The 14,053-nt window shown below is 41.1% G+C and overlaps 1 protein-coding gene across 42 annotated transcripts in view; it reads right to left on the bottom strand.

Annotated features, from left to right (window-relative positions):
* Positions 1-8,655: 8,655 nt before the first annotated feature.
* Positions 8,656-14,053, bottom strand: part of Map2 (microtubule associated protein 2) — a 268,475-nt gene continuing 263,077 nt past the window's right edge. For all 42 annotated transcript variants that reach the window (XM_060368502.1, XM_060368527.1, XM_060368529.1 and 39 more), the window contains 2 exons: positions 12,967-13,079; positions 8,656-12,530 (listed from right to left, as the gene is read on the bottom strand). In XM_060368502.1, the coding sequence (XP_060224485.1) occupies positions 12,315-12,530; positions 12,967-13,079 (329 nt within the window). In that variant the 3' untranslated portion in view covers positions 8,656-12,314. The remainder of the gene's footprint in view (positions 12,531-12,966; positions 13,080-14,053) is intronic.

The raw sequence follows: 14,053 nt of genomic DNA, 5'->3' as shown, positions 1-14,053 counted from the left end.
GAAATGATATGGCTATAGGTGTAAAAAAGGCTAATAAATAGGAAAATCTTTTTGTCAGATTTTTTCTCCCTTTTAAAAAATTAAATTAATTTATTTATTCACTTTACATTCCGATTGCAGCCCCCTCTCTCCTCTCCTCCCGGTTCTCCCCCTCCCACCCTCTTTCTGCTTTCCCATCCTCCCCTTCTCCTCAGAAAAGGGGAACCCCCATCAGCCCACCTCAGCATGTCACATCAGAATAAGTGTGAAAATAGGGACATCTTTTACTCAACAACTTCTAGGAGTTTTTACCAAGTACAACTTTTAAGACAGGGTCTCAGCTTCAAGCTTGGGTTATGCTGGAATTTGCTATTTAGCCCAAGCTGGCTTGAACCTGCTGTGATCTGTGTCTTTCAGCTGCCCTAGTGCTGGGCTCAAGGTGTGTGCTACCATTCCTGGCTCTTTCAATACTAGTGAGCTATCGATTCTGGCTCTTGAATTTTGGCTCAATATTAGCAGAATATTCCCTTCCAAAGTGAAGGTAAATTGTCCATCTCCAGCTTGACTTTTCCTGCTTTTCATAATCCTGGAGGTTGTGAATATGCTTCTCCACTTGCCTGCTTTTGCCTCAGCACCCGAGAACTGTTGTAGGCCGAGTAACAAGTTCTATACAAGAGCTAAGAGCTAGCATGCGGACTCCATTTTCATACCTGAGCTGACAGAAACAGTTCACTAAGTGAAAGATTAAAAACTAACTTTAATTTTAGGATGTTTGTTTTGGGAGATGTCGTTATATGCACTACTTGGATGCACAGATGTAAAAAGGGAAAATAATTTTAAGGCAATTAAATATAAATGATTCCATGATTGTGTAATTTATTGAAGTCTAAAGAAAAAAAAATCCCAATAAATTATATAACCAAAATTAATCCACTTTGGTTTTCCAGACTGGTCCTGAGACAGAACACGTGAAATTTGTCAACTTATCATCTACTACCCTTACAATGTATAAATGAGAAAACGCAATAATTTTTATCTGAGAATCACAAATTGAAAATCTAATTGACTAGAGCATTAGGGTATAAGCAAGAATTATTATGATCATTTCTATGATCGGAGAACTAACTCTAATTAGACATCTAAGTGAGTAATGAAGCAGATTTTATTCTTTTTTAAAACTTTTTATTGATTCTGAGTTTCACACCATGCACCCCAGTCCCACTCATCTCCCTGTCCCTTTGTATCTGCCCCTTGCCTTTGCAACCTACCCGAAAAGAAAATAAAAACAAAAATAAAACAAGACAAAGCAAAGCATAGAAAATATCTTGTCATGAAAGCTGTAGTGTGTCACAGTGTGTCCCGCAGTGTAGTCTTTTGTCCAGGCATCTTTACCTGCAAATGCTCATTGAGACGAGTCATTGGTCTTCCTCAAGGCCCTTGGATTCTTCTGCACCATCAATATTGGATCCTCACAGGACTCCTCTTGGTCATTCTGTTGTTGACCTGTTTCATGGAGATCCTGCAGCTTTGGGTGTACAGGACCGGCCCCTTCACATGCCCCAGCAGCTCAAGGATGAAGTAGTTTTGGGGGTGGGCCAACTCGAAGCCCTGGATCTGGGTCTGGGTGGTAGCTGTGTTGGTCAGCCTGCCAGCTCTCCCACACCTGCACCATTAGGGCTATCTCTCCAGCACTACCCTGGCTCGCTCACCCAATGCCATAGCCAGCATGGATAAGGGACAGGCTCCTATGCCCTTGATCCAGCTCATCTGCACCCACATCACCAGAGCCATCTCTACTGTGCTGCCCAGTCGAGGTGCTGGACTGACTCTCAAATGCTGCAGTCTGTGAGGGGCTGGGCCAGCTCTTCTGCTCTCACACCCTGCAGCTGGCTCACCTGTGCCGTCACCATTAGGGCCTGCTCTACTGTGTTGCCCAGGTGAGGGGCAGGACCCACTTGCCCCAGTGTGCTAGGTGGTGAGGGGCTCTCCCCCTGTCATGACATCTTCGGGGCCAGACTCTCCAGACTGCCTCGGGTGGTGAGGGAAGTGGGGAAGGTGTCTTTCCAGTGCCCACACCACTTCACAGCAGATGGGTGGTGGCAGTACCAGCTCTCCCACACTCACCCTTGGGGCCACCTCACCTTTGCCCCTCCCTCCAGTACAGCCAACTCTACCGTGCTTCCCAGGCAAGGGGCACGACCTGGTCTCCCTACTGCTGCAGCCAAGGAGGGGCAGGGCCAGCTCTGCACAGCCCTCGGACATGTGAGTGGTCCCAGGCAGCAGCCCAGACCAGGGATATTTGCACAGTCTTTAGTGGTAATGTGAGCCACAGACATCAACACAGACCCCTGCTGCTGCGTGGTCATGGACCCAGACAAGGCGCTCAGCTGCAGCCCAAGCTGGGACTTGACCATGGCCTCAGGTAGCCAGACTGGCAACTCACAAACAGCTATTCCTTTACACCCTGACATCTCTAGTTCTCCCTCTCCTCATCCTGTTCAAACTGTTCCACATATCTTTCTCTGCCATCTGTTTACCAAATACTTGCACATCGCAGCGATGCCTGCCGTAGGCAGGCCTCTGGGTGTCCTCTTCCCGTCTGTGCCAGGAGAATCTCGGTCAACACCTTTTTTTTCTTTAAACTTCCAAAATTTCATTGAGCTGAGACTGCATCATTACTTAGCAAGGCCTGCTCAGACATTTGGAAACTTTCATTTGCACTTGCTATTATGCAAGCAAATAAATCTACTTACGTTCATTTAGAAGCTAGTGTCTGAGACAGCAGTCACCTGTTGGTTGATCGTGGAGGGGCTGAAGATCAAATGTGGGAAGAAGATGGATTTTACCCATAGTAATTGGCAGGACTGGGTGAGAGGTGAAATCAAAGAGAAGCTTTCCTGGGTTGGTTTGTTTGTTTTACCACTGGCAGTGCTGACAAATAATGTGTCCTCAGGAGGAGAGGCTTTTCAAGAGGAAAACATTTCCATAATGGTGTCCAGATTGCCCAGCAACGGGTGGGAAACACATTTCAGACTGTCCTTTCAGAGGCGCGGAAAGCACTGTCGCAAAGGACTCTGGTATAATTTGCTCCAGGTTACACATAAGGGAAACGAAGGCGTGCAGCCCATTCATCTTGTTCTTTCTTTGCCATTGACTGTTCTGCAAAGTCACTGCCTGCCCTATCCTACGGGTCACCCAGCATCTGTTCGCCGCAGATTGTATCCATCTACCCACTGCGGCTTCTCCGATCATCCATCCAATTTCTAGTGTTCACTATTTCTCTCTCTCTGTCTCTCTGTCTGAATTACTGTGTGTCACCCTGAATGTATTTTTTTTTTTATTTCTTTTGTGAACACAGTTTACATAAATTCATCCATTCCTATTCCTTAGGACTGTCATCATTTATAATATAGGAGTTTCTCAAAGTTCTTTGAGAGATTATTAAGCTTGTGGAATATGACAATGATAGATAAAACTGGTAAGACATGATATTTAAAAATTAATAGCCTTATCTGATTATTTATGACTTGAGTATTATTCTTGAATACCAAGACATTTCACCTATAGGCAAAAGGAAATGAAATATCTTACCCGTAATAAGTTAATATAAAGAGAACACAGGGAAATTTACAAAAAAAAGACCCTCTTCCAACCTCAGACACATGCCTATAAGCATTTTAATCAACCAAATCAAGCAAAATCAACACAAAACAAAAAAAAAATGAATAACAACCACAGTTGTCTAATGAAGAGCCATCTGTCAGATGCTTTTTTTTTTTTCAATGCAGTTTATTCAGGAACCTTGAACAATCCTCGGACCCTGGGGAAAGCCAGCCCACAGCTTAAATAGCCTCTGGGTAGCCAACCCAGGCGTGCTACGTGGGCAATGCAGATAGGTCCACATACATGGAAGCAAGCCAGATCCTCAGCCTTAGCCAAATGTGGAATTGTTCGTGACAGAGAGCACTCACCATCGGGAAGGTGGAAGGCGGAAACCAGCTCCATCTTTAAGGCACAGCATTCCGCAGCTCTCTACAGTTCCCCCTTTTTGTTTTAGACGCATCAGGCAAGAGTAGAGGTCTGATCTCTGATATTAGAAATAAATTGGGACTTTGTACCGATGTTCATTTATGTCAGATGCTTTAAAATTCAGTTTCTTTTTCTTCGAAGAGAAATTTACAGAGACCTGGAGCAGAAAAGTCATGGGACCTATGTAGTCATCAACGTATTTACTCCCAACTAGACCCATACAGAAGAGACAGTGCCTAAACTTGGAGAAGGCAGTTGGTTAAAATGAATTATGAGGGATGTGTGTTGTTGCTGTCATTTCCTAATTAGTATAATTATCCAACCAGAAGTCTTTTCTCTACTTTAAATCCTAGCCCTACTGGTGGCCACTATTCATAACATTCTTGGGTCAGAGATAACTGGGCAAGCCAACCCCCTGTCTTGAACATTGTCTTCCTGGCTTGACTATACAGACAAGGCTGATAGTCTGCACATACCTGTGTTTAACATTCCACCTCTGACAAAAATGAGAATGAATGTTTTCTAAGGCTTCCTTATGGGTTCTCTGTGAACCCAGCTTCTTCTGCTTTTTCCACGCAGTTCACCTGAGCTAGCAGTTGTTACCTGTTTGATCACTCTTTTTCTTCTCTGTGAACCAGCTCATCTCCTCGGTTCTATCACTTTACTTCAAAAACATCCTTAGCTCTTTTTTTTTTTAAACTAGAACTTGACTGTCTCTTCTTCCCAGCCCAAGCTCCAGTCACCTCTGCATTTCTCAACTCTAATCTGCTCTTAATCAGTCTTCACATTGTTGCTGAAATTGCTATTATGAAATTAGGCTCTAATGCCATTTATTTCTTCTTTCCATCTTTCTCTTTCTTCTTCTTTCTTTCTTTCTTTCTTTCTCTTTCTCTGTCTTTCTTTCTCTTTCTTTCCTTCCTTCCTTTCTTCCTCCCTCCTTCCCTTCCTTTCTTTCTTTCTTTCTTTCTTTCTTTCTTTCTTTCTTTCTTTCTTTCTTTCTTTCCTTCTTTCTTCTTTCTTTCTTTTCCTTTTTGACAGGCCTTCTTTATGTAGCCCTGGCTGTCCTGGAACTCACTCTGTAGACCAAGCTGGCCTCAAACTCAGAGATCCTTCTGTGTCTGCTTCCCTAGTACTGAGATTAAAGGTGTACGCCCTATCCTCCCATGGCAGGCCTGGCTGATCTAATGCCATTTCTAATTCTCAAAAACCATTAATAAGGCTGAAGACATGGCTCAGTGGTTAAGAACACTGTTCACTCTTCCAGAGGTCCTGAGTTTAATTCCCAGCAACTGCACAACCAGTCTATACTGGGATTTGATGCTCTCTTCTGGCATGCAGGTGTACATGCAGATAGAACATTCATATATAAATCTTTAAAAACACAGGTTGATGTTAGAAACTATTAATAACTGCCCTTTAGGTTTCACAGTACAATATCAGCTTCAGAGCATGTTAAAATATTGAATGCTGTCTCTAGGCTTAGGCTTTGTTTTCCTAAACTCACGTACATTTCAGGTGACTTTATGTTCAGGATGTTTCTTTTCACTCAGGATGTTGTTCGGCCTTTGCTTAGAAGTCCCCTCCATCCCATTGCCTGTCCTTTCTCTTTTCCTGTTGTGGCTTTGTATGAACATGGACTCTTATTTATCCAGTGCTCTGATTGGTCCTGGAGGATGTTTCCTCTGGGGCTGTAGGAGACAATACATTCCCATTTGATGTTGATGGTCTTTATTCACTTTCTATTCAGAAGTTGATTGACATCAGATCTCAAAAAGAATGTGTGTGTGTGATAGTTTGAATAAGAAAGGCCCCCATAGGTTGATACATTTGATTCCTTAGTCATCAGGGATAGGCAGTATTGGAGAAGGATTAGGATATGTGGCTTTGTTGGAGGAAATGGGGTTGGGATTTGAGATTTAAAAAGCCCATGCCGGGCCCAATATCACCCCTCCCCCCCACACACACATACAAACACTCTTCCTTTCTCTCTTGGCCTGCCTATCAGGAAGTAGCTCTCAGATACTTCTCCAGCACCATGCCTGCCTGCTGCCATCCTCCCTACCATGATGATGAGAATAGACTTAACCTCTGAAACTGTAAGCCACCCCAATTAAATGCTTTCTCTGATTAGAGTTGCCTTGGTCATGATGTCTCTTCACAACAATAGAACGATGATGACTAAGACAATCCCTTTCTGTGGTATGTATATCAGCAGTGGAAATAACACCAAGGGATCAGTTAGAGGATACACATTGAAGACGAGTGTGGTTTGATGTGAGACCATTTAATAAAGGTTTTGATTTGGGGCCCAGATTCAGGGCCCCAAATGTTGTTTTTGGGTCACATTTTCTGTTTAGGGTAGACTATGGGGATGTGCTAGCTTCTTAGATTATTGCGACAACCAGGGGGCTGATTAAAGAGCTTTGAAATGAGATCCATAAGGTTGAGATAGCAGAAGACATTGGATTTCTACAGAAATCTAGAGCTCAGGAGAAAGTTGGCTGTTCTAGATTATGATGGGATGATGCTGAGGCAGGAGCATCTCCACATCTGGAGTTGTTACGGTGAGGAGTCTGAAGGCCAGGAGAGGCTCAGAGCAAATGGTTCTTTTGCAATAAATTTTTTTTTCTTTTTCTTTTTTTTTTTTTAAGGGAGAGGAAACTCAGAAGCATGAAGCTGAACTGAGCTCTTGGGTGCTCATTGGGAAAGAGGAAAGATCTGTTTTAAGCTGCAGGGATCACAGAATGCCAGTCTCTAAATGTGTTTGTCCTGCTATTATGTGTTAAGTGTTATCATTGAAGGCTGTAAACACAGCAATTGCCAAGGTAAAAAACAAACAAACAAACAAAAAAACAAGAAACAACAAACAAGCAAACAAACAAAAAAACCTGAATCCGCAGAGAATACCCCAAATGCCACGCAAACTCTTAAGTCTACGGTGTTTATTTTACATCATCAGGATCCAAGTTTTGGTTATTTTATCACTAGATTTTAATATCTGAGGCTCTTGGTAAAACTTTCTCCGAGTAACAGGGTTTCATTACCTGAGAGTGGTTTGAACGTCATGGGTCTGCCCAAGTCTTCAACCTGCATCAGCAGCGAGTTTCTCAGGAGAATAATGTTTACAGATGTGGAGAGAGAGGCAGGTTTGTGTTTTGATCACAGTTTGCAAGTCAGTCACAGTTATTCACTGTACTGGTCATAGCATATTGGTACCCTGGTGTCTACAGCATAAATGCTTTTGCTTTTTCTACATTTCAGTCAGAAAAATGGCTGAGAAACCTCTGCAGTATCTACTTCTGTCTTCATATCCTGATGTTAATATAATCAGCAAACTTTTGCTTATGAATATTTAAAATTAGAAAGATTATCTAAAATATATATTCAGACGTTTTCGTATTTCAGGCTGTAAGCTGTGGAGCCTTGTTTTTTTAAGTAAGGATTAAGCTGACATTTAGACTTGTGATAATTGCAGGGAAATTAAATGTAATGGTGTGGCAGCAGGAAAAAACCTACAGCTTCTAAGAAAGCTACATGGCACTGAAGGCAACTGACAAAGAACACATGCCCTCTCCAGGCTGTTATCAGCTGTGGATAAACTAAAAGCATTCCTACATTCTACACGTGTGCTTATAACAAAAATCAAACTTCTACTACACTTAGGCCTTAGAATAAGTTAAAGGAATACCTGTTGTGATCACTGAATAAGTAGAAAAATCAATATTGTTAATGGCTATGACAGTTGGGCTTTGGTGTGGGTTAAGGCAGGAACAATTTCAATAAGGACCATAAAAGGTTTTACCATATGCATTTTAAACCCCAAGTCACCCCTTGGGGACACAGCTATTGCTTAGTACTTCCGTCTGTGACTGGCCTGAGGAGACCCACCATGCCTCCTTGGTCCCTGGTCCTCATCATTAACACTCCGATGAGCTCAAAACTTGTGGTTCCTGCAGTTTCCGTAAGAAAAACCACATGAAATGGAAGTTTCTGGTTTTTTCAGAAACTCAGTTGTGTCATGTGACTATGTTTTCTGTTTGGGTCCCAAGTGTGGGAAGTGTAAATGTTTTCCCCCCTCAGAAAACAGCCCCCGGAATGATGGTCAGCTGAAAGCCATGTTGTTTGAGGGATGTGGATTGTATGATCTGTAAAACATCCCCCTGGACTCTAAGAAGGGGTGAATTGGGTTTGGCATAGAATCAATTCTTACTTTTTCAAGCAGTTACTCCTAATTTTGTAAGATTTTTTTTTAAATAAGTCTTGGGCCTCACTCATACTATTCTCTTAGAATAGAAAACCAGATGTCCACTAGTGATCTAGCTCAGAGGTAGAACATTTCTCTGGTGTGCATACTGCCCTTGAACTGATGCCCAGTCGTAAAAACAAAACAACAAAAACGACAACAAAACATTTGTTAGGTAATATAGAATTGCCTTCTGTAGAGACTGACACCACATAAAGGAATCTGATAGATAACTGTGGCCTTTAAACCTTAGTTTCTGCTTGATTGAATGAAATAATTTGTGTGTACATGTATATATCACAGGACACACACACACACACACACACACACACACACACACACACACTTATTTTTCCCTCCAGAGATAAAGAAACAATTTTTTTTTTCAAATCTCAAATTTGTAGTTAGGTGACAAGCAATTTTATTTTGCAAAACAATCACTATACAGCAACAAATACATTTGCAAATTGATTGAAAAACATGAACTAACTACAACCAGCCATTGAAGAAATGCCTTTCTATGGTAACAGGCTCTAGAATTATCAGAAGAAAGACCCCCCCACAGATCTGTAGTGGTGTGTCAGAACCTTGGGATCCCAGCATACAGAGTACACTTTGTGTTGAAAAAAATTTCTTTCCTTTTTGCTAAAGTTGAAGTGGACTTTCATGATTGGCATTTTTTGGGGGGTTGAAAAAAAATCTTTTCCCTACAGAGGACTCTTGGCCTCATTCTACATGTTCAGGCTCAAAATTCTAGGTGTAAAAACCACAAACACCAGTGCTGATTTTAGCATATCCGTCTTTGAAGAAATGCCTGAAATTTGCCTCTCCAACCGATTAATCTACTTTTCTTCGCTACTTCTACTACAAATCATCTCCTTTCTTTCCTGCGGCATGAAAAATAAGAGGAAGACTCTAAATGCAGCTACGGCAGAAGCATGCATGTTTAGACTATTCCTTTACTACTGCTGACATGATGCTCCGTTCGGCTGCTGACCTCCCTTCTACGCCACCTGTGTGTGTGTGTGTGTGTGTGTGTGTGTGTGTGTGTGGAGAAGGCCAACCGGGGTCTATTTTTCTGTTTCCTGGACCTCTTCCTTCAGCTACCTTCAGCCAAACTGAACTGGAATTGCACAGGCATCTTTCCTATGGGTGGGATTTCAGCCCCTCATCCTGCTGGAACTCAGCAGGTGGATCCAGAGAGAGTTAGTTCCTAAATGAACACGGCCTTTGAAACTCATCATAAGCTCGGATCCTTCCCGCATTGTTGCAAGGTACCCAATTTTCAGGCGCAGGAGACCCAGAGTGCATGAGTTCACTGGAAAAGTCGGCCTTCAAACTCTTCAGAGCTCTGGATACTTACGTATTCTTAAACAGGTTCTCAAAGGCCGGGGCCCAAGAGAAACTGGCATTAGTGGATCTAGAAATGGAACCGTGAAGCTTTCATTTCTAGATCAGCGTATGTGTATCCCCACAGAAGTGGTGTGCAAAAAGCTTAATTTGAGTCATTATCTTAAGAGAGTAGGTACGGTGGGATCCATCCCAGATTCCCATAAGAAAATGGTTGTAGCCTGTGCCTTTCTCTGTCTCTGTCTGGTCCAAAAATTCAGATCCTTCGTGTGGTGTCAACTTGATATAGAATCACATTTCCACATAAAACAGGAACTTGTATTCATTATAATTGTCTTGACATTAGAAATAAATGATTATTTTAGTGCCAGATCTATTAACATTGGGGCTTACATAATCTCATTTCATTTCCAACACACGTTCTAAGAAATTAAATTTTAACACTTAGAAAACATTCTCTTACTCTTAATTTTTATGATAAACTAGGCTGGAATTATTTTCCTTATAGTTTAAGACCACACTAATTATCCATTCACTTCTTTCTTCCTAGATAACTTCAGTCCATATCTAGCACTATCAAAACATGTAAGAAAAGACTGTTCTTCTTCACACACAATTATCTTTTTCTGTTCCTTGTGCATTTTGAGAGAAGGTAACGGATGAATTGAAAACAAACATTATTCAGTAGTTTTCAAATTATTTCAAAAAGAACCAATTTAAAAACAAACACATGTTTTTGGAGTGTGTGTGTGTGTGTGTGTGTGTGTGTGTGTTCAGCCTCTTATCTGAGAAGATAGTCTCGGGTTGATGCTAAGTTTTCCATGTGGCTTTCCATTGGCCATAATACTCCATAGGTCACTAAAACGCCACCTGTCTCTCTCCAGTTTTGCATCACCTTGCCTTCTGTTTTGGATACTCCGACACCTCTCTGTCCTGCTCATATTCACCTTCTCCTTTATTTTCAGGGCTTGGTTTGTTTCACAGACATAAAAATAACCTAGCCAATTTCTCACATTTAACTCTTCAGAGTCAATCTACCAATCCTGAGCAGGAAAAAGAACAAATAAAATATTAAGAAAAAAGTCCACCCGGTTTGATGATGCTTTGCTCTATTTTGGGCCATTGACTATTGCTTATTCATAAAGTATTATTTTTAAATTGAATTAATTGAATTGTGATGTCTAGACTGCATTTGAAATAAGAAGAATAATATTTACTGATAAATAAGTCATACCATGTTCCTGTACAGATGGCGATGTGGAATCCTGGAGCGATGAACTTAGGTATCTGTGTCTCAAAGTTTTTAATGTATGTATCTTTTTAATATGTTGCCTTTTTTTGATCAAGGGGTCTTTGGGGTTTGGAAGCCAAATATCAGAGAATTTAATCAACAGATACTATTTGGAAAACAGGAGAACATATACAAAATCATATTCCTGGTTTCAACTTTAGCAAATGGAAACAAGAAAAAGAAGAGAGGAAACAAATAATAAGGAATCGGTTTCATGAATGGTTATAGGAATAAAACCCAGTTATTCTGTGGCTGAACATGAGATCAATCCATGATCCTTGAACCAACAGTCTGTAACCCTTCTATGTATAACTGGACCCACTCCACAAACTCCATGTCGGTGAGAGCAAAGAAAAATAAAAATTTCTAGCATCACGGGAGAGACTTGATTCTGCCACTGAAACAGGGTTACAGCTTTAAGTTGTTACAGAGAAGCAAACTTCATGCTAAAACGTTTCATCTTTTTAAAATGTAGTTTTAAATAGGGAGAGAGAACCCTGCTAACATCTACTCACACATACCTAAAATCGCAACACCAAAGGGTGCAGGAGACACAGATACTGTGAATAAAGATGTATCATATTCAAGTATATGAGGAAGTATCACAAATGGCCACAGAGAAATATATATATATATATTTATATCTATAATACTGTATCAAACAGATGAAATGGGGGTGTGAAACTGATTGTGTGGACACAAATCTAGCCAATCAACTTACATTCTAATCAGACACAAGCCCATCCTAAAGTGCATCACTCTTGAGAGATGCACTTTGACACTACTTCTTCAACCGCAGCTCAGATGCTTTATATCTAGCTTTTAGTTAAATAATTTATTGGAATGGTATACTCTGATATAATCATCCAGGTCCCAAATGTTAATAACTTAGTTACATCTTTCTTCCCATTTATACAAAATAACACTTTTAAAAAAAAATGTGTTTCTCACATGCTCTTTCCTTCCTGCAATCAGACTCCTTGATTTCATTTAACCTGTAGTAAGTGACAATGGGCAGTTTTTAATATTTTCAACCATAAACAGAATAGTGAAATGAGCAGCTTGGATTTTTAACAAGGCCTTTCAGAATGTATTGGATAGCCTTCAGGCACATGAAAGGTAAAAATGCAATTTTTAAAAATTATAATAATAATAATAATACTCCATGCAAAACAGAGCAGAGCGAAAATAATTGTCCAATTGTATCCATGTAAAGCCATGTGTTTCTGTTGCGGATGGAAATCAGGTCATTTTCTGCATATACTATTCATTTTTTTAATATAAAATTGTAACAATTACTACAGTTTGGGGGATGAGATTATTTATCTATGGTTTGTAGAGAATGAATGTGACACCTGCTCAGAGCCCACTCCTGCCAAGAGCTCATGCCTAAATATTTCTCCAGTGCTAAAGGAGAAGTATTCACAAGCCCTGCTTAGCAAGCGCAGCAGTGACGTCCTCAGCCAAAGTGGCAAGCTGAGGGGATTCGAGCAGGTTGATGCTCCCAGAAGAGGAGACATTGCTGAGCCGTCGGGGGGATGCCACGCTTGACCTGCTTGGGGACTGTGTGATGATCTCAGCCCCATGGTCTACGCGGGCCTTTGCATGCTCTCTGAAGTTCAACTTTTGGCTGTCAATCTGTGAAGGAGAAACAGTAGTCCTCATTAACGCAAGCATCATCCCCTGGCACCAGCTCTTTCCCTGTGTCCCCCAGCTGTTAAGAATAGGATGTCTATTTAGTTCAGCACCCCTCCTTTCTGTTTGAGAAGTCCTTTAGCCAGAGATCCATTTTGATCAAGCTATTTCAGAACATTATGCTGGGTTACTAATGTGGTAGTTGTGGGTTCTCCTGTTTAGGAACATATATGCACACAAACATACATATATGTATGAAACAACAGCTAATCAAAAAATAGCCATGAATTTGAAAAAGAAAGAAGGTTTCAGAGAGAGGAAAGGGAAGGAGGAAATTGCATAATTATATTATACCATAACCTCAAAAAATTTAAAAAGAATAGTTCATAAAAAATATGCTTGCACAAGCATGTGACTGGTTCATGGCCTCATCTCTTACCTTCACATTACCACCTCCAGGTACATGGTGAGCATTGTCAAGTGAACCAACTTTAGCTTGGGCCTTTTCCTTGAAGTCCAGTTTTACACTCTCAATTTTCACACGGCCACCACCTTCAAGAGGAAAGAGCCTTGTAAGTGTCTTCCTGAAATGAAGTCTTGTATTTATAAAACATTACCTTCACCAAAGGATGGACCATATAGAATGCCAGAGATGTTTACGTTTTTTTTATCCTAACCCACACATGAGAGGAACCTGTTAGCATTTTCAGTCCGTACCATTTCTCCTTACCATCCAACATAATGACATCCTGCCTATACCACTGAACCAGATTGCCTCATATATTACCTCCTTATCAATGCCTGCCTTAGAATCCAGAGAGGTTTTCTTGTTATGATAAAACCTCGAACACAACAATGAAAATACCATATTGCATCCTTTCTAAAATTTCAGACGGTTAATCTATTATTTTTTATTGGAACAAATGAAATGGAAATGAAACTGTTTTTTATCAGTCTTCACGATGACAAGCCCCTCATCCCGAAACGTTTTAGGGTGGGTTGGTGCAACTCCTGGACAGCTTCAGCTGTTAACCTGACATACCTAAAGTTATCTGAGGGAACCTTAATGGAAGGCTTGTCCAGGTCAGACTGGCCTGTGGTAACTGTCTGTTAGAGATTGTCTTGTTTGCTGATTGATGTGGGAGGGCCCAGCCTACTGCGGGTAGAACCTTCCCTAAGCAAGTGTGCCTGGGCTTTAGGAAAGCTTGATGTATGTGAGCAAGTAAAGGAAGCAGAGAACAAGCTGGGAAGCAGCCATTTTATGTAAGAGACCCATTTTATGTCAGGAGTTGGGTCCTCTACTGCTTCCCCTTTAATACAGAATGCTAGACTATTGACTTTACCTAGGCTGTGGGTCTCACTTGTTGGTTGTGATGGGTTTAGCATCAGTCTTAGCGATTCATGTAAATGTGGTTGTCTTGGTTAGGAGTGGAGGATGTTGGGGCTCTCATCTAAGGACTACTGCCTCAGAATCTTATTTTTTCTGTTTTTCTGGTAATCTTTGGAGGAAATTGCTCTCTTAAGAT

Source organism: Meriones unguiculatus, chromosome 15 (assembly GCF_030254825.1).
Source record: "Meriones unguiculatus strain TT.TT164.6M chromosome 15, Bangor_MerUng_6.1, whole genome shotgun sequence".
NCBI lineage: Eukaryota > Metazoa > Chordata > Mammalia > Rodentia > Muridae > Meriones > Meriones unguiculatus.
Note: the sequence above shows the minus strand (reverse complement) of the source record. Positions and strands in the feature narration are given on the sequence as shown.